The 24,329-nt window shown below is 31.4% G+C and overlaps 2 protein-coding genes across 4 annotated transcripts in view; one reads left to right on the top strand and one right to left on the bottom strand.

Annotated features, from left to right (window-relative positions):
* Positions 1–16,003, bottom strand: part of LOC118192218 (uncharacterized) — a 345,204-nt gene extending 329,201 nt beyond the window's left edge. For all 3 annotated transcript variants that reach the window (XM_085812924.1, XM_085812926.1, XM_085812925.1), the window contains exon 1: positions 15,815–16,003. Coding sequence is in view for 1 of the 3 variants with exons in the window: in XM_085812925.1 (XP_085669051.1) it covers positions 15,815–15,823 (9 nt within the window). In the remaining 2 variants the exon portion in view is untranslated. The remainder of the gene's footprint in view (positions 1–15,814) is intronic.
* Positions 16,004–16,243: 240 nt separating this feature from the next.
* LOC118192221 (cAMP-dependent protein kinase inhibitor gamma-like) lies at positions 16,244–22,864 on the top strand. Its single transcript, XM_035363135.2, has 2 exons — positions 16,244–16,406; positions 22,290–22,864. Exons 1-2 carry the CDS (start codon positions 16,244–16,246, stop codon positions 22,367–22,369), a joined length of 243 nt encoding a protein of 80 aa, XP_035219026.1. The 3' UTR covers positions 22,370–22,864.
* Positions 22,865–24,329: the final 1,465 nt, after the last annotated feature.

The following is a 24,329-nucleotide window of genomic DNA, read 5'->3' as shown; positions in this document are numbered from 1 at the left end:
TGTGCCGGCTAGGTGGATCGAGGCTGTGCCCTAATAATGATAATGGGTCGTCCTACAGCAGCAGAGAGATGCAACGCCAGGTTTCGTGCTGTTAGTGATCTACGGCGTCTTGCACATAGCAACAGAAAGCGATCATCTGGCGTTGTACTAATCCTCCGTTATCCAGACCAACGTCTTCTACAGGGGTTTTGATCCCATTGATACAGATTCCAGAACCTAATGATGATACTGATATGCACATTCAGCTCTTTCACAACCGGGAACTGTCTTGCACCAATTTGCAACATCCCGACAGTTCTTCAGCGCATTTCATCAGACAGATAGTGTCTTCGGCTCATGCTTTCTGCCTTAGTTATCTCGTATTACGCGGAACTGTCACTTAATTTTGGTTACCTATTTGCATTCAGCGATGCAACCTCTGCCTCATATGTAAACTGTACGTTTTAATTCCCCATCTTAAATTTGTTACTTTTTCTTTTGACGTTTGTTGTTTCTTTTTTGAGCATGATGGTAGTTTTTTTCTACAGCCGAAAAATCTTTGGTACATTCCGCTTATTAGGCAATGGAAGGCATATGGGAGCCGGATACGGTTACAGTTACGTGCAGGGATTAATTACAGTTTTTCAATTATAGTATCATTCATAATTTGCAGGGACTGAACCCAAATGCTGCCAAATGGTCGCCGAGTTTGGCGATTTCTCGCCAAATGCTTTCCCAAAACCATCACCAATTTGGCGATATCTCGCTAATTTATAGAGATAGCCATTTACTCAATGTAAAATCGATTTGTTCCCTGTATTCTTATTCTTCCGGCAGAGTTTCGTCTCTTTCAAGCATGTCATGTTACATCACACAAAAAATGCTACAATTCAACATATAATTTCACTAACATTATGTACATATTGTACGAAATTCGTAACATTATGATGCTTTGGTGAAGAATTTTCAATTTTCTTTTAACTAATTTTATCGTCCAAAATCCGAGAGGGCAAAATTATGAGAGTGTAAGGTTTATTTTAATTTTATAACAGTTAATTTTTAGTTAAAGTTACTTTCCTGTCTTGCCTTAATATCAGCTTACAACTTCCAGCCAGAACTTATTTTCAGAATCGCGTTTGAATACAAATGAGGAGAAGAAGTATTTAACTCTGAAGTTCTACTGACTTCGGGAAAGAGCCTGAAATTCTGATCAACGCGCGTTAGCCTTTTGGTGATTATTACGCTATTATTACGCTCGGCCATACTTTAGCCCTTGATAGCTTTGCCGTTAGTTAGCGTTAAAGGGCCAACTCTGTTAGAATCTTGATAGCTTCGGCTGTATCTTTTTAGTTTAGTTAAGTTTTATTGATTATTATTCCTGAGTTCAAGCCCGAGTGGAGGCTTCATTGTAACTCCAAGAAAGAGTCGTCTGTTAAATTTATTTTGAATAATAAAGGGTAATTAACCCTTCGAACGTTTACATTTCTATCTCTTTGAACTAAGGGATTATTCGCTTATCAGTTCTCGACGTTCCAAACACATTGCAGTACATTCAAAATTTGGAATCTAACAAGAGTAATTTAATTTCCGAAGAAAGCGGTTTCAGTAAGAACCTAATAAATGAAAAGTAGTCATGGTTAAACTACTGGCAGCTATCACAATATTATTTCTTTAATAGACATCTGCATACCAGTGAATTAATGCAATTCCAGTGAAATGTCTGGCTGAATTAATGCAATGTCTGGCATTAATTCAGCCAGACATTTTGCACTTTACTCAATTACCTTGTAAAACTCAGACTTTGAAGTTTTCACATAAATTTTAACCACTGTTCCCAAAGAGGGACATAGAAGGAACGACGGATAAAGGAGATGAACAAAAGATCCAAATTTCAGAAAATCGAACACACAAAGCTACAGTGAGCTGGAATGTAAATAATAGAAGTAAGGTGAAATGACATATTAGGAGAACATCTGCTACGTTCGAGTAGTTTAACGAAAAATTTTCACTAAATACTTTTCAAATAATAAATGCAACTGAAAATAAATCGAACGGAATGCAAATACAAACTGAATACACTGAATAAAAATAAAAATAATCAAGGGAATGCAGTTTACCAACAATCTAGCCCTCAGAAAGAAAAAGAGAGAATTATAGGAATATTTTTAAAATTTTCAGAACACAATTTAGTTAACTTGCAGAAATTCCTGCTTGAAAATTATGAGACAAGGAGTACTTCTATTTTATATGATGCAGTTTGGTATACTTCATTACAAAGCATTAATAACACAGTTCTAACATCAATAACTTAATTTTCAAAAACACACACATTAACATTAATAATTTAATTTTCATTCAGTTCTAAGACATTGAAATTTTCATTCTGTTCCTTCTTTGAAAAAGGAGTACGAAAGTAGTAGATAGGAAAAGAGAAAATATTCCTTCTTCTTTGACACGCTTTTACTCCTCGCTCTGTGTGATGACATATTTATACCCTATGGAATGTCCGAACTAATAGAGCATTCATGTCGACGATGCAGCGTAAATGCCATGGTCTGATCGAAGTAAAAGCCAAACCAGCACCCGAGCGAATAAATTTCCTTAATTAAGTTACGCCTTTTCCCGTCGTAGGCCAGTCAGCTGCCTGTCAATTCCTATACTCCATCGCGCCGAAGAACTCGTAATTACAGAGATTCACGAGTGAAATATCACACGTGCATCTACGTGAGGCCGTTTATGGCCGCAATTTGTCTTCTCTGGAAAGAAGATTGCGTCTAAGTATATCTTTATGAGAATTCCAGCTCTTGATACAAGAAAAGTAGCTTTTGTGTATTTCCCTCTACATTGAAAGAAAAGTAAATAGATCACTGCGTTCTATAGCTCATAATTTATAAATATAAACGCTACTAGCGAACATTAACAACGCATAAAAGATATCGTCTGAAACAATTTCATGTAAGAACTTTTCGAAGTAATCCAGAATAAGTGCACAATTTTTTATTTATTTATTTATTTATTTATTTTTTATAATTATTTTTTATTTATTTATTTATTTTTATAATTATTTATTTATTTATTATAATTATTTTTTATTTATTTATTTATTTATTATAATTATTTTTTATTTATTTATTTATTTTTATAATTATTTATTTATTTATTTATTTTTATAATTATTTATTTATTTATTTATTTATTTATTATAATTATTTTTTATTTATTTATTTATTTATTATAATTATTTTTTATTTATTTATTTATTTTTTATAATTATTTTTTATTTATTTATTTATTTTTATAATTATTTATTTATTTATTTATTTTTATAATTATTTATTTATTTATTTATTTATTTATTTATTATAATTATTTTTTATTTATTTATTTATTTTTATAATTATTTTTTATTTATTTATTTATTTATTTATTTATTATAATTATTTTTTATTTATTTATTTATTTTTATAATTATTTATTTATTTATTTATTTATTTTTATAATTATTTATTTATTTATTTATTTATTTATTATAATTATTTTTTATTTATTTATTTATTTTTATAATTATTTATTTATTTATTTATTTATTATAATTATTTTTTATTTATTTATTTATTTTTATAATTATTTTTTATTTATTTATTTATTTTTTATAATTATTTTTTATTTATTTATTTATTTTTATAATTATTTATTTATTTATTTATTTTTATAATTATTTATTTATTTATTTATTTATTTATTTATTTATTTTTATAATTATTTATTTATTTATTTATTTATTATAATTATTTATTTATTTATTTATTTATTTTTATAATTATTTTTTATTTATTTATTTATTTTTATAATTATTTATTTATTTATTTATTTATTATAATTATTTTTTATTTATTTATTTATTTATTATAATTATTTTTTATTTATTTATTTATTTTTATATTTATTTATTTATTTATTTATTTTTATATTTATTTATTTATTTATTTATTTATTTTTATAATTATTTATTTATTTATTTATTTATTTATTTTTATAATTATTATTTATTTATTTATTTATTTTTTATAATTATTTTTATTTATTTATTTATTTATTTATTTTTATAATTATTTATTTATTTATTTATTTATTTATTATAATTATTTTTTATTTATTTATTTATTTTTATAATTATTTTTTATTTATTTATTTATTTATTTATTTTTTATTCAGTCCAAAGGGGCTTTGTACTTACAAAATAAAACGGAAGGACTATTGTTTTCGTTTTTCGATTTTGCGTTGAATCACTATAAATGTCCGTTGCACTTTTCAACTTGTTGCCACCAAATGTTAAAGTCCTGCATTATATTTGAAAAAATTAAATAATGAAATATCTGCATAAATGTATGTCTATTTTTCGCATTGTGATAAAACAACATACATAGAGCCATCGAATTTTGAATGACGTAATCCTCCTACGAATATGGGCATGAGGAAGATCAAATTTGAAATTTGGAATTTGTTTTATGATCGATTTCATATTTTGTAAAACGAATTTTTGATTAACAAACACGAGGATTTCAAAGCGAGCAATGGCAGCACACTACGAGGGGAAAAAAAAAAAAAAAAAAAAAGCCTTTTTTCTCTCCAGCGCGCGGATCATTGTACCGGAAATTCTAAAGATATGCTCATTTTAATATTGAACTGAATTTTATGGTTTAAGTGCAAAGAACATAATATTTAATAAATAAAGGTAACACACAAAACGTTAAAAAAACGCGCCTCGCGCTGCAGAGCAAACATCTGATGACAACCGGAACACATCAAGCAGAATGCTTGATAATCTCGGGATAAACGTAACTTGCAACTTGGATTGTATGTGATTCAGAAAAAAAGTTGGTAAGATTTTAGTTAAAAATCTTTTTAAGACTTGTTCTTCTATAGCCATTTTTTTTTTTTTTTTTTTTTTTTTTTTTAATTTTGTATTATCTTTTCAAAAAGAGTAAATAATTTTGTAAGTAGCTATTTCATAATACTCAGTTTTAATAAACTTCTATACCTTCATAAGAAATATTTCTACATTAAATTTAGGACAAAAAAGGTTTATATTTTACTGAATTATTAAGGTAGAGAGATGCAAATGAATTAATTTTAAGTTCTCAAAGTTAATAAAAATAAGCATTTAAAAATATTTTAAAATTTAAATGGTATTTCTTCCAAAGACGCCTTTGTACATCTGCGTGCTAATGCAAATACGATGATTTAGAAAAAGTATCAAGTTTTTTTTTTTTTTTTTTTTTTTTTTTTTTTGTCTTCGTCTACACATGTGTGTATATTTCTGGGTAAAATGGTTACAGCCGATAACATCGCGGCAAAAAAAAAAAAATCGCGGACGTAAACGTCGCGGAGAAAACAACGCAAGGCGAAAACGTCGTGCTTACAAAACATCGAGGGAGAAAACATCGCAAAGAGAAAACATCGCAGGTCTAAAACATCGTGGTACAAAATATCGTCGTCGAAAATAAAGCGGTTCAAAACCTTCGCAGTTTAAAAACATTGTCGTCGAAAATATCGTGGTAAAAAATAAAGTATCTTCAAATCATCGCATGATGATAACATCGCAGACATGCTTTTTACAGATTTTTTTAGATTATACTTTTTATGAAAAATTACCACTAAAAACTTTAAAAAAGTAATTTATTAATGACCTTTGTTAGTTAACTATGTCAGTTTAAAATTCTGTTAAGTGCTATAAGTTGCATTAATTTTCTATGCTTAAGTTGCCTACTTACTTTATTAGGAAAAATGTATTAGTTAATAAAAAATATGAAAGTAAAAATTATCCTTCTTTCCATCTTGCGCTCACAAATCATTATAGAAATATCCATTTACAATTATTAAAGCCTGAAGAAAAGCATGTCTGCGATGTTATCGTCATGCGGTGATTTGTAGATACTTTATTTTTTACCACGATATTTTCGACGACGATGTTTTTAAACTGCGAAGTTTTTGAACCGCTTTATTTTCGACGACGATATTTTGTACCACAATGTTTTAGAACTGCGATGTTTTCTCCCACGATGTTTTGTTGCACGACGTTTTCGCCTTGCGTTTTTCTCTCCGCGACGTTTTCGTCCGCGATGTTTTTGAATACAAATTTTCTCCTAATTTGTGTGTTGCTAAGTAAGCTAAAACTATTCATTAAGTAATACTTTGACCCGTTCTTAAGTTATTATAAATCGTAAAATGACACTGAGTAACATAAATTTACAAGACAATTCTGTTCATCCTCTTGCATTAAACGGCAGTTTATGCAAGAGGATGAACAGATAACTGTAAGATACTATAAATGGATCTGGAGGCTTCTTGAAGGTGGAGTTACGGGATACGTCCCTTATTTACTCCTGTGAAAATCGGGTTCTGATTCAAAGAAGTAAGATGAGAACTTTTGTGCACTGTAAGAATATTAGAAAGATTACTTTAGCTAAAATACAGTACAATGTATATCGGGAATAACCAAATATCAGTGAAAGCTGCATGTCAGTAACAGTCAAAAAGCCGCATGTTGGAATTCAGGAAATTTCGAGGGCCGCAACTAGATTTTACAAAAGATGCATGTCCAGATTTGTATCATTTTAAAAATAGGAAATATGTTTCAAATGGAAAGAATCGCCTGACTCTAAACAAGCATTCAGTGACGGTTTGTCCTCAGCATGAGTTGATGCGTCAATGACAGCGAGAAATTTTGTGATGACTTTGTGTCCTCTAATTACAGCTTGAATGCAGTAGAAAATACTTACTTAAATGCTTGAAAATTACCGTGTAGAAAGATAGTGAAGAATAAGGTTTATATTTAAAACAAAAATTTTACTTAAAATATTTCTGTAATTACAATGAAAGTCATCTAAAAATGTAGGAACAATCTCTGTATTTGATCTGCATTAACAGCCGAATACGACTCGCAAGCCCCCACTATGGCCATCCCTGATATACAGGGCTCCCGTAAATGTTACGGCAAACTTCCGGCGGAGGTAGGGCACACCATAAGGATTAAGAATTCCATAGGAACCCCTGCCCAGAAACGTTCCTGTACGCCGATAGAGAGTGTTGTTCAGGAGAGTGCTAGTGGAATATAGGGATTGCCTCGTTCGAGCGGTAGGCACCATACGAAGAGCATGTAACGATATACCAATGGAGAGCTTGGTGAACATGTGGTTCCAACATACTGGGGCGCCTGCTCATTTTGGACTGGAGATTCGTAGCCATTTGAGCAGATCGCAGATCATTCCCGCTTCAATGGATTGGACGTGATGGACCAGTTCCCTAGCCTCCACGCTTACCGGATTTATCAAGCCTTGATTTCTTTTTGTGGGAAGCTCACGATCCTGTTGTGTCTGAAATGGATCTCGTGGCAAGATTCGCCTGCGCAACTGCAACAATCAAAGAAACTTCTGGTGTGTTTCAAATATGTCCGGCAGTCAATGGTCCGTCGGTGTCAGGCGTGTTTGGCGTCTGATGCTACAAGCATCGGGCATCTGTTTTAACCTTCAGTCTGTTGTACACCATTTGTATCCATGTCCAGTAAATGCTTCAAATTAATCGCTGTCTTGTTTCCTTTCCCACTTCTACCTCTGCTACCACTTACCCCTGACATTTCCGGGCATGGGTTCCTATGCAATTCTTAATCCTTTTGATGTGCCCTACCCCCCCAGAAGTTTGCCGCAACATTTACGGGACACCCTGTATATATCGTTAAAAAAGGCTTCTATTATTCAGAATAATGGTTTAATTATTTATAAATAGCAAATAGCTATAAATGCACAGAAAAATTCTCTTATTCTAAAACAAAGTAAATTTGCTTGCTGTAACTGCTTTAGAACAGTTATTTAAAATACACATGTTTCATTATTTAAGGAGCCATAGAATTCTACTTGCTATGAATAATTTAAGTGCACTTATATTTTTAAATTCTGTATTAATTTATAAAAATAGAAATGCAATGCTATGAAACGACCGGCGATGCTTAAATATCCCATTTATTTTCCCGAGAACGCTGGAATTAACTTTTAAAGATGCGATGTTTGTAATGGAGTGATAGTCAGCCATCTATTACGGTTTTTTTTGGCGAAGAATACGTTTTGGTCTGTTACCTCAGTAATAGCTTCGTTGTTAGGCATTTATGTAAGTTATTAAAAATATTTTACATAAAATATTCTATGAGCAAGCTAGAATGTACATAAAATTAACATTATTGTCTGCTTTCGGTAAAAAAGGAATCTTAATGAAATTTGTTCAAGAAAATATCACAGTTAATTTGTTGTTCAGCATTTAAATCATAAAACGTTTTCAACAAAATTTTCTGACCTGCATAAAAAAATGTGAAATAGTACACAATTATTTTATTGTATATAAAAAATTTCTCAACCTTTTACGTATATACACTTCTTTTGATGTGGATCACATTTTTCCTGCGCAAAATATACATTTGACCCGTTTCTCACGTAACAGCCATTGACCTGACAAGCCCCATCGAACAGCCATTCGTGGATGTAATTTCGTACTTGACCTAACTTTTACAATAACAAATGTCAGAAAGAAAGGGCTATTGGAATACAATTTTGGCCTCGAATGACGTGTTCATTGTTTAAAAAGGTTTCAAAGCTTCATTGTTCTCTCGAACATTTCGCTGAATGCGATATAAAAATCATTCAGCTCTATTTAAAATTAAATATTGGGAATTTAAGATTCGACACTTTATTTTTTATATATGCTTAGTGGTTTTTGGCAGAAGAGAGTTTATTTTGAAATAGTTTCTTACATTTTCTTTCATAATCTTGACATTCTTGTGACATCTAGAAAGCGGTCCGCGTAATTATTTGTCATGCGCAAAACGTCATATTTGTACCAGCGTTGCATGTGCACCGTTTCTTTATTTTTGTAACCGTTGGCCGTAGACATATACTGGTAGTTACAAAAATGTTTTAAGTGACGCAAATATCCCTACTTTGACTTTTTTTAATTTAAAGAAATCGATAATCTAACTTTTCATACGTTCCTCCGGTTCCATTTGTTTAATGTTTATATTTAAATGTTTATATTAGGAAATTTTGCACTCGTTATAAAAAATTAAAACCAAGAAAGTTTGACTCTGGTATAGCAAAAAATTGACCGAGATGTTTAATTTCAAAATTTGCAATTTTTTGACGGTCTATTTAATTATAAATGGTCTTCCCGTTATACATTCTTTGCCTATATGGTGCCTGAGGTCCATGTCAACGACAGACACAATTCTGAGCTCCTAGTCACAATAGAAATTAGTGGACTCGTTCTGATGTTACGGTCAGATCAGTCACAGCAACTCTTTCTTTGCCGCCTGACCAGGATAGCCGTTAATGACTCTGACTGGCTTATCGAAAGTCCTGGATTCGAGTCACCGAGAAAACTGACTGATGATTATTTTGCCAGAATACCATAGAGAAATACAGTTTATCCGGTTCGATAAACATTATGACAAAGAGCCTAGTCACGTAAAACCAAATAGAGATTTCATAAAACTATCTTAAAAGATAAAATCCCGAGAAAACATAAGATGTTTGTAAATATATACAGTCTGTGTCATCGAGCCAGAAGTCCTCTCGAGAGAGTAGTAACAAAGAATATGTATTGTTACATGTTCTTTGGTAGAAGTAAGGGAAGAGGGATGGCTGAACCAAAGAATATCTAAGGAGATTCTTAGAGATTCTTATCTCCTTAGAGATTCTTTGGCTGAACACTGGATCTGTCCCCCCTGGGTGCTGTCTTTCAGAATTGGGGATGCAGCTCAGCAAAGTCGTACTGTCACCTGTATTGTGCCCAAGGCTCTTGCCAACGACAGGTGCAATCTTGCCTCCCCGCCATCAAAGAATGCCTATGTAAAGAAGGACAGCTTCCATCAAAGAACGTCTAGAACAATACATATTCTTTGCTTGCCATGATGAATTCCGTGGGCATACTTTGTTATCACACAAGAGAGATTAGTCACAACAGCAATTTCTTCTGTAGAAAGACAAACTTTTAATTAGACTTGTTTAAATGTTTTTAGTCCAAAGGAGCAATTTGCCCAGAAGGGCTATTAATTTCGTTTTGGCATTTTGCATGGATTCACTATAAACGGCGAATCACTTTTTAAATTATTGCCTTCAAATATTAGAATCCTGCATTATATTTAAAGAAATTAAATAATGAAGAATCTGCATAAATGTATGTATGTTTCTCGCATAAATGTATGATAAAACAGCGGTGCCTAGCCATCCAGTTCTGAATAACGTACGTCTCCACCCGAATATGGGCATCTGGAAGCCCGAATTTGGTATTTCTTTTATTATCTATTTCATATTTTGTAAAACTTTAACGAATTTTTTATTAACAAACTCGACGATTTAAAAGCGAGCAATGGCAACACTCTACGGGGGGGGAGGAAACCTTTTTATCTCTAGTGGGCGCGGAACTGTGTATCGGAAATTCTAAAAATACACTCATTTTAAATTTATTTTGCGATATTGCTGTTGAACTGAATTTTATGGTGTAAGTGCGAAGAACGAGATATTTAATAAGTAAAGGTAACACACAAAACGTTAAAAAACGCCCCTTTGGACGTAATTTAAAATCACCTTTCAGACCTTTTTAAGAAAAAATTTTTTTAATTAAATTTTTTATGAATTTTTATAAGATTAATTGCGAGACCTTTACTCAAATTTTCATAATTCATAAGTGATTGTAACAGCAGTGCGCGACAAGAAAGAAGAACGCGTGGTTAATTATTATTTTTCAAACTTACAGATGAGAGATGACGGGGATACCTGGGGGGTCACAGGTATACGTTCAACGTTCTCTTCTGGCTAGAAGCATAAATCCTTGCCGAACGCGGACTAGCGGAACACGATTTTGCGTACACACACATGTTCTCTTAATTGTCTCCATTTAATTTGTTCAACGAGAGAATTTCAATCATCCGTGGTACGCTGCAGAGATTCGGCGCCTCTTTGATGACTGGTTTGAAAATTCATTCATTCAAGAAGTCAAACATTAATTAGAATAGCAAACCCTGAGCTTTTTTAAGTTTAATTCTCGACAATGCTGCTGGACGTGATACGGAAGCCTTCACAGCGCTGCATCCAAATTTAAAAGCTCCATTTCTTCCACCGAAAACCACTGCCTTTTAATCTAACTAATGTCATGCGTGTTTACATCTCTGCAATAAATAAAGAGAAGAAGGAACGCCCGACACACTAATGGTATTTTGGAAGCAATTCAAACGTAAGACACTGCATAGAACTGATTAAACTCGCGTATAGGAATAAATAAATTCATCAACAATGAATGCTTTTTGGCATCAAGCTCTGGCCAGAAGTTGTCAACGGTTTTAAAGGATTTCTATAGATTAAAAATGCAGTTAAGGAAATCTTACAAACTGCAAAAGGAATAGGCGACAAAGGATTTTCAGAAAGGAAAGAAGGGGGAAGTCAAAGAATTAGTTAGGAATGACGTTCGTGAAATGAGAAATGAAGAAGTGGATGATCTTATAAAACACCACTAGACGGTGAAAGAAGCGACAGTGAAGAAGATACAGAGCTTTTAGCACACAACAAGATAATCGAATTGTTAAAAAAAGGCACAGGAATTGTTTGTTTTTGTAATGGAGATGACTCAAATGAAAAAGGAAGAGAATTCTTTATGAGGGGTATTGAAATCTCTCGAAAATGGCACACTTTTAATGGTAAACTGCAAATGTAAGCTTGCTATAATAAATTATTTACACAATTGAGCTGCAAGCATTACTTAAAAATAAATAAATAAAAATAAAAATCAGGAAAAAAAATTTTTTTTGATAAAAATAAAAATTAGAAAGCTTTTAGATTTTATAAATTACGAACAAAGGGACTTTTTTAACGTTTTCTATGTTACCTTTATTTATTAAATATCATATTCTTCGTACTTAAACCATAAAACTCAATTCAACAGCAATATCACAAAATATTTAGAACAGCATATCTTAAGAATTTCTGATACACAATCTCGCGTGCTCGAGATAAAAATGTTTTAGTTATTATTGTTGTTTTCCGTACATTGTTGCCATTGCTTGCTTTGAAATTGTTGAGTTTGTTAATCAAAAATTTGTCAAAGTTTTACAAAATATGAAATAGATAATAAAGCAAATTCGAAATTCAAAATTCGGTCTTTCATGTGCCTATGTTCGGGTAGATGATTACAGTATTCAACATTTGATGGCTCTAAGTACCGCTGTTTTATCACAATGCGAAAAACATACATACATACATACAACATACATTTATGCAGATTCTTCATTATTTAATTTCTTGAACATAGTAAAGGGCGATAGTATTAAAGGGGCTTTGTCCCTGAAGGACTATTGTTTTCGTTTTGCGATTTTGCGTTGGTTCACTATAAATGTCCGTTTCACTTTTAAAACTGTTGCCACCGAATGTTACAGTCCTGCATTATATTTGAAGAAATTAAATAATGAAAAATCTGCATAAATGTATGTCTATTTCTCGCATTTCGATAAAACAACGGTATTTTGAGCCATCGAATTTTGAATAACGTAATCGTACTGTGAATATGGGCATGTAAAAGCCCAAATTTGAAATTTATTTAGAATTTGTTTTATTATCGATTTTATATTTTGTAAAACTTTAACAAATTTTTGATTAACTAGCTCAAGGATTTCAAAGCGAGCAATGGCAACGTTGTACAGAAAAAAACATTTTTATCTCCAGCGCGCGAGACTCTGTATCGGAAATTCTAAAGACATGCTGAATTTAAAACTATTTTGCGATATTGCTCTTGAACTGAATTTTATGGTTTAAGTGCGATGTATGGAAGAACGCGATATTTAATAAATAAATGTAACAGACAAAATGTTAAAAAAACGCCCCTTTGACGTAATATAAAATCTGCGAAATAAATTCTGGTATTAACTTGTAAAGGCATCTAAAGTATCAAAAAGGTCATACAGCTCGTACGTAGTTCAACAAATACATCTAAGCTATTCAAGCTCGTATTTTTAAAATCTTCGAGTCATTTTATGAATGCAAATGAGTCGAAATGGTTTGGTTTGATTCAATTTATTATAGGACTCTAGGGCTAGCTGCTTAAGGGGAGGAAAGCTTTCGTGAAGGACTTTCTAAACGAAACTGGCTCGTATACCAGTTACACATAGGGAAAAATCACGGAAACACCCATGCAGCCATTCCGTTCGCCTGGATTCGAAGCCAGGTCGGAAATACCAGTGTTCAGCGACTTTATCGCTCGGCCGCTGGTGGACACAAATGAACCGAAATGAGAAGCTACAAAACATAGCAAACCAAGTTCGTGCCAGTCCCCAAATTGGAACTTAAATAATTATCATATCTTAGTTAAAGTTAATGTAAGTGTAAAAACATAAAACGAGTTAGCGTAAAAACACAGTGTAGAAACATATGAAGTGTAACAATTAATGAGGTATAGTAACACGAAAATCAAAATATGTATAGCAATAAACATTACGACTTTACATAAAAATGATTAATTATTGCTGCATCCGTAGGTGCCCTCAAAACTCGAGGAAAGCATGAACAATTTATCGGTGTAGTTTTCGACTGCGCGGACTTCCGGCATTGTACTATACGTTTTCTTACTTATGTGTGATATTTGGAAACTTTTAAATGTTTCGCTATTTGATTACATTAAAATTCACAGAAATGGAACTTATAACATCGTAGTCAGGGCTTCCATAATTATTTTAAAGGGTTTTATTTTGAACCTCGAGGAAAAACAACCTGCACTGGTTGGTAAGGAACTACAGCATTCGAAATATCTTTATTACCAAAGGGTAATTTTGCTATTTTTAAATTTATTGCGAGGTTAGACTTTTTTTAGGATTTTTGCTGAGTAATCGTAATATAATTTTGAACAGAATATTTTGTTTGCAGTATGTCCAGATTGCAGACAGTTGCAACACTGCACATTTTCATTTTCAACCTTTTTGGCCTAACATTCAGAACTTTTATGTCTTACATACACACTTCACGCACTTAGGTTTTAACTTGCAGACTCCAGACATGATTAAACAAGTGGCAGTTAAGACATCGAATGAGATCTCTCTTTATCTGGTATGAAGTAACAGAGATATTAAAGCACAAAAATGTAGAAATATTTTTAACGTTTTCCACTCCTGGCTCGTTAAGCCAGTGGTACTTGATACAGGGGCATAGGACCTTGGTTTTAAAACGATGCATTCTAGCAAACTTTTTTTAGCAGAAAGGTTATTAGTTTCGAAATGAGATTTTGCGTTGAATCACTGTAAAAGGCTGACTCACATTCCAAACTGTTGCCACGAAATATTATCGCTCCTTATTATTTTAAAAGGAATAAAGGAAAATGTGCATGAATGTAGTCTCTTTCTCGCATTGTGAAAAAACAACGCTACCTAGAGCCATCAAATTTTTAATAATGTTATCCTCCACCTGCACATGAGCACGTGGAAGCCCGAACTTTGAATTTCGAATTTATTAATTATCTATTTCGCATTCTGTAGAATTTAAAACGAATTTTTGATTAAGAAACTCAACGATTTCAGGGCGAGCAATGACAATACTGTACAGGAAAAAAGCATTTTCATCTCCAGTGCTCGAGACTCTCTATGGGAAATTCTAAAGATATACTGTTTTTAAATAGTTTGTGGTATTGCTGTTGAATTGAATTTTATGTGGTTTAAGTGCGAAGAACACGATATTTAGTAATAAGACAGAAAACGTTAAAAAAAAAAAAAAAAAAAAAAAAAAACGCCCCTTTGGACATAATAGAAAATTTCAAAGCTTTCAGATTTATTATTATTTTTTAATTCTTTAAAGTTAAAAGTTTTAAGGTACTCAGTAATGTCATCAGTCCACCGATCTATAAGGAGACTTCTTAGCACAATTTTAACTGGTCTTTCATGTTTGGGGGGGGGGACATAGCACGCGATATATTAACTTCGAGTATACGTTAAGTGGGGCTATTATTGTATATCTTTCATGCATCTTCGTACGCAGAATTTTGCCATTTTTGCAAAACCTAATTTTTCTAATTTATCTTTTTAGTTTGTAATAGATTAATAAATTCAGTGACTTTAATGCAATGAACACCCTTCACAATAATTTAAATTGTCAGTTTATTTTTTAATATAACTTGCAACACATACAACTGGTAAATAATATCGACTGGGGATCGTGGTCAGAAAGTGTTAGATCTTTCTTCTTTTGTTTTCATACCTACACGTCTCCGTTAAAATTCTCTGCCATACTGTCTTTCTAGCGTTTTCTCTACTCTCCTTAGTGACGCTTTACCGTTTTAACATTTTTCAACGGTGTGAAGGGAAAAGAAAGATCTTTATTTCTATTCATCCACATTCATACCACATTATACTGTATATTCAGGGCTTAAATCCAGGCGAAGTCTTATTGAACTATTTCATAGCTTTTGAGTGAAATTATAATTCCAACCAGATGCTCCAAAGCAGATGAGGCTTAGAATTTTATTTTTTAACGATATATTATTAATTTATAATTTTTATTTGTCTCTTTACATTGTATTCAATTTTGATTTTAATTATTAATTATTTTATTAATCATTTGATTCATTTATTTTTTCTAACCGCCTCTCATAGGGCTTCAGTATTTCTTAATTTTAGAAATGACGCCATATATTACGTATATTATATATTATGCCATATATTACGTACCTGATATACAATCCATTAGTTTTCTCATTAAAAACTAATGCCAATGCAATTTTTTAAAATTTCTATTTATCAAACTGAAACTGTATTTCTTACCTTTACCATAGCAAAGTTTAGCTTGAAAATTCCTAAATATACTTGTGTGAATTCATTCTATTTCAAATTGCCTTAATACTTTGATGTCTGCTCATTAATTACATCTACAGTGTGATGTCATTTTCTTAATTTTTAAATACTGAAAAGTTGTAACATATACTGCATCAAGGATGCGGGGGAAAGAAAGAAAAAACTGCGTAACTAATTCCGCCTTTTCTTACCACACGTTTCTTTCTTTATTGTTTAGCGATATTCGATAGATGGCGCCACTCACGTAGTAAACCACTGAAATTACTACCAGGCGTAGGATTTCATTCGTCGTTGCTGTGACTTGATTGATGCTTGATTAAGTCTTCCATGTTTTGATTGCGCCTTGCATTTGGTTTAGTTACAAAGTTTTCTTGTTCCGCAGACTTAGCATTTCTGTGAATGGCCATGGAAGTGGAAAACCAAGCGACATCTCCTGCATTTGACGATTTTTTGCAGACCGGAAGGACGGGTCGACGAAATGCCATGCCGGATATTAGAGCGGAAAACGCCGCAATGAGCACAGCATCATTGCCAGAGAGTTTACAGAAATTAACTTGTTCAGGTAATTTTCAACTTGTAAAAGTATTTATATTATATTGCAGGTCGTCGGAGTTTCTGAATGTGTCTTGTCTGTAATCAAGCATAATTGGCTACGTATATGTTGATATTTTAATTAATTATAAATAATGAATATAAAGAACGTGAATTTAATCTGAACTAAATTTTCAGTGTTTAAACACAACTGAAGTGTGAAAAAGAAGTATAGGAATTGAAATTATTTTTTTATATTAAATGTGTTATTCAGAAATCTCTAAATTAAGAAGAAAAAATAATGAATATTAAAAACTTTAACTTTATCGGTACTAAATTTTCAGTGCTGGAACACGTGTAAGATGTAACAAAGAAGTATATGAATTGAAATGAATTTATATATATGTATTTTATTCTGAAATTTCTAAATTAAAGGGGAAAATAATAATTGTGAGTGAAAGTCGTTTGTAAGTGCATTGTTTCCTCTTAAATTTTTATTTCGAATCTTTTTTGGATTAGCAGTCCAATGTGATCTATAGGTATGTAGTTGCTGTGAAAAAAGTAAGACAGAAGGCTCCTAGAAGAAAGTAATATAATAATAAATGCACGTAATTGTTAACAATTAATTCACAATTATAAATAAAATTTTAATTACAAGTGGATTAGTAGATGCACATAGTATTATATACGAAAAACACTTTTTTTTTCATCGCATGAAAAATTATCACTTAGTTCACTGCGTGGGTCATGATAATCCATAATTTCCAAAGTATGGATAATAATAATTACCCAGTGCATAAAACTATAAGCAGGATTCTGGGCTGAAATGTTGATGGATGTTGGTACATTGCCCATAGTCTGCAAATATAGACATAATCCTCGTGATTACTATCCTGGTGCAGTTTAATTATAAAATATACATATTTTAAGCGCTTAGTTTAAAATTCTCTCAAAATATTTAAGACATGTATATGTCCATTTACCATCTACCAAATACAAGTTTTGCAGTATTTTGAGCATTTGTATAGTCTCGAACCATCAGGTTGTTGCTATCCATTTCTGTCTTGGATTAAGGTTTTTCAGTTCTGGCTCAGTTATGAGCTTTCCAGTACACCTTGTGCTATCAGTCATGTCCAAAAACATTGAATTTAGATTTTTTAAATTTTTTTTACAAACATTGTAGAATTCTACCATTTCTGAGGCTGATTAATATATCATGCTGATAATGTTGGCAAATCCTAATTCTACCATTTGATTTACTTAGCTGATAAATAGTTTTCTACTAAATACTTGATCACAGAAGTTGTACTTTCTTTAAAATGTTTCTAGTCACAGCATTTGTAATTTTTTTACCTTTCTTCACATTCGATGAAACAATTTGTAAACCAGTTTGAGGTTTCTTTTCAACTGCTTGATTTTTAATATTCATAGTTGCACCACTAAAAATATGTATGTCAGTTTTTAAATCCAGAATCACTCCCCCCCCCAGAAAAAAATTGAAACTCGTTCGTTAAGAGAATTCAGCTGCAGTCCATAATGATCTCTGTGGCACTGCAGCTGGGCACAATTTACAACCCAAATTACTAGTATGCAAACCATGAATTTCTCTTGATACATTATATATATGTTTATTTGGCCTTGTGGGCCATAATATACTAATTAGAAATAAGTCATTGTTGAATGGACAAGAAGTGAAATTCCATGAGAGTAAAATAAGAAATTGATAAAGAGAGAAGAGTCATTGTCTCATGGAAGTAAGACAATAATTAAGAACAGGAAGAGTCATACATCAAGCCTTACAAATTAAATACAGTGGCGTAGTTAGGGTGGGGCAAGGGGGGACCAAACGAAGGGCTACAAGAATTGTCTCCAGAATAGTTTAAGGTTTTAAGTATTGTAACTAATTTAATGTGAGTTAAAAAAATCAACCTTGAACTCTCGATTCATGTACACTGAAGAGCCAAAAAACTGGTATACTTGCTTAATATTGTGTAGGGCTCCTGTAAGCCTGCAGAAATGCCATAATATGTGGCATGGACTTGACTAATGCTGGAAGGTGTGGTGGAGGTAATTTACACCATGAATCATGCACAAGGCAATCCATAGGAGTGCAAGGGGATAGATAACTCTTGAACAGCACCTTGCAAGGCATCCCAGGTATGCTGAGTGATGTTCATGTCTGGGAATCTAGGTGGTCAGTGGATGTGTCTAAAGTTAAAAGCCACTCACTTGCAACTTTCAACGCGTGGGATGTTCCACTGTCTTGCTGGAGATGTTTTTTAAGTGCAGTGGAAATAAATGGTTGTAAGTGATCAGACAGGATGCCTACGTGTCTGTCACCTGACAGAGTATCTAAATGTACCAGGGGTCCCATATTACAACTGCACAGCCTTTCCCAATAGTCTAAAAATGCTACCAACCTTAGTTTTTGCTGCTGTGTGCTCCTCTAAATTCGTACACCTGGTGTGGTCGCACAGGCCTCATGTAGAAGGCATGAGGTTAGCATTTTTCTGTCTGACCTAAACAAGAAGTAACCCCCCCTAGTGTTGACGTGTCTATATATCATTATAGATTTAAATCTGGAAATGTCGATGTCCCCACGATACCAGACTTAAAAATCAGTTTGTTGTCGATGCCAAATAAAGATATAATTTTACTAATTATTAAAATCATTGTAACTGATTCTTTATTATGCTTGCAAAGCCTTCATTCATTCTCGTAATCTCTAGTTGATAAATAAAGCCTTTAGTTTTGCTTTATAATGTAATGTCTCTTCCTTAACGTACTTTTAGCCATGACATCCAACTTTTATCTTTCTTCGAATCATTTTTTATCCTATCTCTCAGTCTTTTGTCAGTGGGGACCTGCAGTGTATTTCCAGTAATAGCTAGCTAACCATTGGAACATAAGTAATATAGCCAGTAGATCATTTATGTATCTCGCAATTCTAAAAGATTGCAAGCTCACAGTAGATATGTACTATATCAATTACAACTTTCAGAATGAATGCATGGCGTGAGTTGAAAATACTCAATGTAGCCTGATCATCAGTGGTAGCCAATTCTATCCATGAGATTTAAGTTCCAGATATCATATGCAACAATAAGGGGTAGATGAATAAAATGAAAACATCAGAGAATGTTAAAACTCCAGTTCTGACATGGGAAATTAGAAAATTTGACTGATCAGGATCATCATTTCTTCCAAGATGTAATAAAATCAAACTAAACAAGCCTCATTAGAAAGGATGCTAGGCTTTTTAAAAGTTACTCCAGCTCTTGTATCATCCTTCAAGAGGTGCTTAACATGTAAATTATGTGGGTGTATCATAGAAACAAAAGCTTATTGAATGAATCAAGCCCATTGAAAATAACTCTTTAAAAAAATACATCTCCAATGGATACTGGAACAGTGCAAGAACATCTTATGGAATAATGAATCATGCTGTCCATTGAAGACCTGACAGATGTGTATAAATGTGACAGTTGTGAGGGAAACACTACTTATCAGAGCATATTGTCTCCATTGTGAACTTTAATGAAGGAAGAATTTTTGTATAGACATGTTTTTTTTATGGTTTGGTCTTAGTTACTTGTTTTGTGCACAGTAATTGTAAATACCAAGGGTTATAAAGCAATATTACAGGAGGTTCGATTTAGTCTGATTATTGCAAAGCACTCGACTATCTGCCTAAGAGGAGAGAGACCAGCTTGTATACTCTTACACGGGGAAAACCTGCTCATGCAGCCAGCCCATTTGCTGGAATTTGAACCACAGACTGAACTATCAACCGCTTGGCTGCTGATTGCCTTCCATACTACAGTAGGATTAGGGCAAAATTTACAGTAACTTAGCAAAAATGTCTTCTTCGAAGGGTAGATTGGCAGATTTACATATTTCTGAAACTATTCAGACTTCAGATAAGAGCATTCCTATGAGTGGCCAACTGTGATTGGTAATAAAGTTTATGTCAATGCCATCTGGATAGACTGTGATTGACATGCTTAATGTGTGCCCTATCAAAGTTAAAATTGGATATTTTTATTTATTCTGCTGCAGGTTTTGTCTCTGTTCTGGCTGGAAATTTTTAGAAGAATTATGTAGACCCATTTCCCTTAGAAAGAATTGGAATTTTTATTTTTATTTATTTATTTTTGGACTTTTTGCAAGTTTTCACTGAAAATAAATTACTTTTTTAGGGATAAATTAAAATCTGATAAAAGAGTAATTTAAGGATAAATTACATTTTCTTAAAGAAAAAAATTGGTAAATTTAGCATGGAATTATTTTTCATTTATCCCATTTTTTTCTTTTTCTTTAATATTTCTGATTTAGCAATTTTTTACTCATTTTTTATTTTTGATTCATTATGAATATCTGACAGTAGAATTTTGAAAACAATGTAAATTTGCATTAAGTAATATTAAATGGGAAATTTAGCTTGCTGTTCTTTTGTTATTTCATTGTGCATAGATTATTAAATCATAATAGGGTTGGAAAAAATTACTTTAGAAGCAGTACTTAGGTTCTAAAATAGTATTAAAATTGTCATTTTAATTTACAAATATTAATATCAAAGCTAGGAATTTTTATCAACAATTTCATGTTTGATTTTTTTTAATGGCATGAATGCACAATGCAGAGAACTTAAAAAAGAATTCATATCCTTTACTTCTATCTATACAAAGTGTTTTATGAAATTTTATTTAGCTTGGTTTCACTGTTTCTTAGAGTTGAATTTTGAAATTACTTTTGAAGCCTTTCCTCAGAGCAGAGCTAGTTTTCTGAAAATTTTGTATACATATTTGCAATTACAATTCAAAATTGCACAGTGATGTTTTGCAAAATTTGATATAGATACTTTTTTAAGGTCAAATTGATATTTACAGAATTTTGATCTTTTCTTTATTGGATAATTGAAAGAAAGTTTACTGAAGAAATTTCTTCAGAATCTCTTAACATCATTTACTGAATGCATGCTTTTTTTTTTTTTTTTTTAAGTAAATCTATGCTAACTATAATTGATACTTAAATTTAAAAATTTAATTCCTCATTGCTAGCATTTTCTAAGTTAAAATGAATTGAGCGTAATCTTATGTGGATAAATTGAAAGAAAGATGACATCATGCCTTTCATTGTTTCGCTAATTAGAAGGAATAATTTCGTATGTTCAAAGGCAGTGATTTTCTGTTTCCTATTCTATGGACTAAAAAAGTATCAAATGAAGTATACATGGGGGAAGGGGGATTTTTTTAAATTACACAATTTTAGTTAAATTTTACTAAAAAAGTATTTTCTTTTTACTATCACAGTATTCTTAGAAAATATTGGGACATTAACAGAATTTCAAGGAAGAAGGGAAATGATAACAACAAATTAAAAATGATTTTATACAGTTTCCTTGCATTTCTTTTTGACACTTTTGATTAAAAATTTGTCATTACATGACTTAATCTTAAATACCTAATTTTTTTTTTTACTCTATAGTGCATTTATCAATGCAAATTAATATTTTTCTACATATAGTTTTATTGCTTTTAAGCATAAACTTTTTTCACTTAATACAGTCGTAAACTTTTCTAATATTTTTGTTTCACATGAAAATAGCTTTCTGTCCCCCCCCCCTCGGTTAAAAATGGATATACTGCTAAAATTTTTTATAATTCTCAGCTTGTATAAATTTTTCAATAGTTGATGTAAGTATTTGGTGATATTTCAAAAAGACTAAAAATTTGTTGTGCTTTAAAATTTTAAGTTAGTAACAGTATAGTCTTGCATGTCTGTTAAGTCTTGATTTTGTTTGATCATAAATGAGTTTTAGAAATGCCCAGCTAGTTTCGGTGATTTTATACATATTATTCCTGTACTAAATGTTATTTCTGTATTTCAAAAACTTTGCCTTCTTTTGTTACAGATTTGCAAATGGATACAACCTGTTCAGATGAAAGTTCAGGGTCAGGGCAAGTAGCTGAAGCTGCTGCTCCTAATACGTAGCTTCCACATGAAAAGGATTTTTTTAATTGGTGGAATGGTCCATATTGAGGTTCACAGAGAAATGTGGCTTAAAACTCTGGTTAAGAATCTGATTTTGGATACTAGTCAACTATTCATAAATGATTGATTCCTGACTTGGAAATGGCATTACAGGAATCTGACAGCTATGTGCTTTTATAAACAAGTGGCTCCCTCATTATGTGATATGGTACATACAGAAATGGAAACCTCAATTTCTAAACCACCTTTCTCCGCAAGCAGATGTTCAGTTGTATATATGTGGAATTATTATAGCCATTGTGTTTGGCTGTATTAAAAAAAAAAAGGATTATTTTGTGTATGTCAGTCTTCAACAATCTCTGTTTGTGTTGTGATACTTGTTTTCAAAATTCCTCTTTGTAGTAACTAAGTTATTAGAGCCTTTGTATAACGTACCCTGATTTTAAATGGAACTTTATACATGTTTTTAAAACAATAAATATTATTAGAAATCTTTGCCGTTTTTTATAGCATGTGTAATAATAAATATTTAAACCAGGCCTCTCGAAGTGCCATTTAAATACCAAAAATTTTAGGAAAAATATTGCATTAAAATTGATAATTTTTTGAAAATATTTAGTTGGATACTATTTTATTTCTAAAAAATTTTAATGTTCAGAAAAAACTGCATATTCAACAAAATAACTTGTCTTTAGGTTTCATTTTTAAAAAGTGTATATTTGGTATTGATTTCTACATATTAGCTTTTTAAAACTTTTTGATTACAGTGTTTGGTCATAAAGTCTTCATCTATTATGCATGATTATAAAACTTTTTAGTTTATAGAAATTATAAGATTCATGTTTGAAAAATGTTCCTCTGAAACAAATACTATTGGTTTATCTTTATTAACTGAAGTTATGTATTTTAATTTAATTATTAAAATTCTGTAATCATTTATGCCAGTTTCAGTCATAATACTGTAAGATATTTTTAAATACTATTTATAAAAATGGAATTTTTTAAATATAATTCTGAAGTTTAATACCAAAAAAAAAAAAAAAAAAAGATAATGAATCATGTTTTCTGTATTCAGTTAATAATTTATCATAATTAAAATAAACTCTTAAATGTTAGATGAAATACTTCATTTATCAAAAATAGTTATTTACCATTGTGAAATTATTCTGTCTCAAAACATGGGGGGGGGGAATATGTTTCTTTAAGTATTGTATTATATATGTAAGAATAAAAGGTAAATTTATTTGTTGTAATCCTTTTATGATAAATCCCTTGCTTAACACAGAAAACAAACATTTATTTGTTTATGAGAAGCATTATATGGTCATTCCTCTTTTAATACAGTTGAGCATATTTCTACTATTTATTACCTGCTACCTATTTTTATTTTAACATTGGCTGAATTTCGCTTACTTGCTCTACATAACTATTTATTGAGATAAAACATTGGAGGATAAAAACCCACCAAATAGTAGATAAAGGCAAGAATGAAGAGGAGAATCTGAATTTTGAAGTTTCTCACATTCAGTGAAAATTTATTATTTTAGAAGAAAAGATGAAATAATTAAAAGACGTAAGATAGTGAAAGTTAAAACTGTGGTATTCTGAAATGCACAAAGCAATGATACAGATCATTCTAAATGAGCTGAATAAGAACAACATGTAATTTCATTTCCAACTGCAATACAGATAATTTGAAGCTAAAGCAAGGAAATGATTAAATGAAATATTTGTTACTAAGAATTGAAGACTAGTTAAAAAGTGTTGCTAGGTGACTGCAGGCGATTCCATTCGAAAGTTTGGTATTTTTAACTATAACTTCTTCAGAACATTTGCCATTTTAGTGTGATTTATATTGTTTAATATTTTATATTGCTTTGACTTGTGAACATTTTTCATAACCTTTGACGTTGGTTATCAAAACGAGAGCTTCAATGAACTTAATTCTTTATAGAGCGAT

This window comes from Stegodyphus dumicola, chromosome 3, assembly GCF_044657685.1.
Source record: "Stegodyphus dumicola isolate Sdum_Otavi_A_Nest chromosome 3, ASM4465768v1".
NCBI classification, from domain to species: Eukaryota; Metazoa; Arthropoda; class Arachnida; order Araneae; family Eresidae; genus Stegodyphus; species Stegodyphus dumicola.
This window is presented reverse-complemented; position numbering and strand designations above follow the sequence as displayed.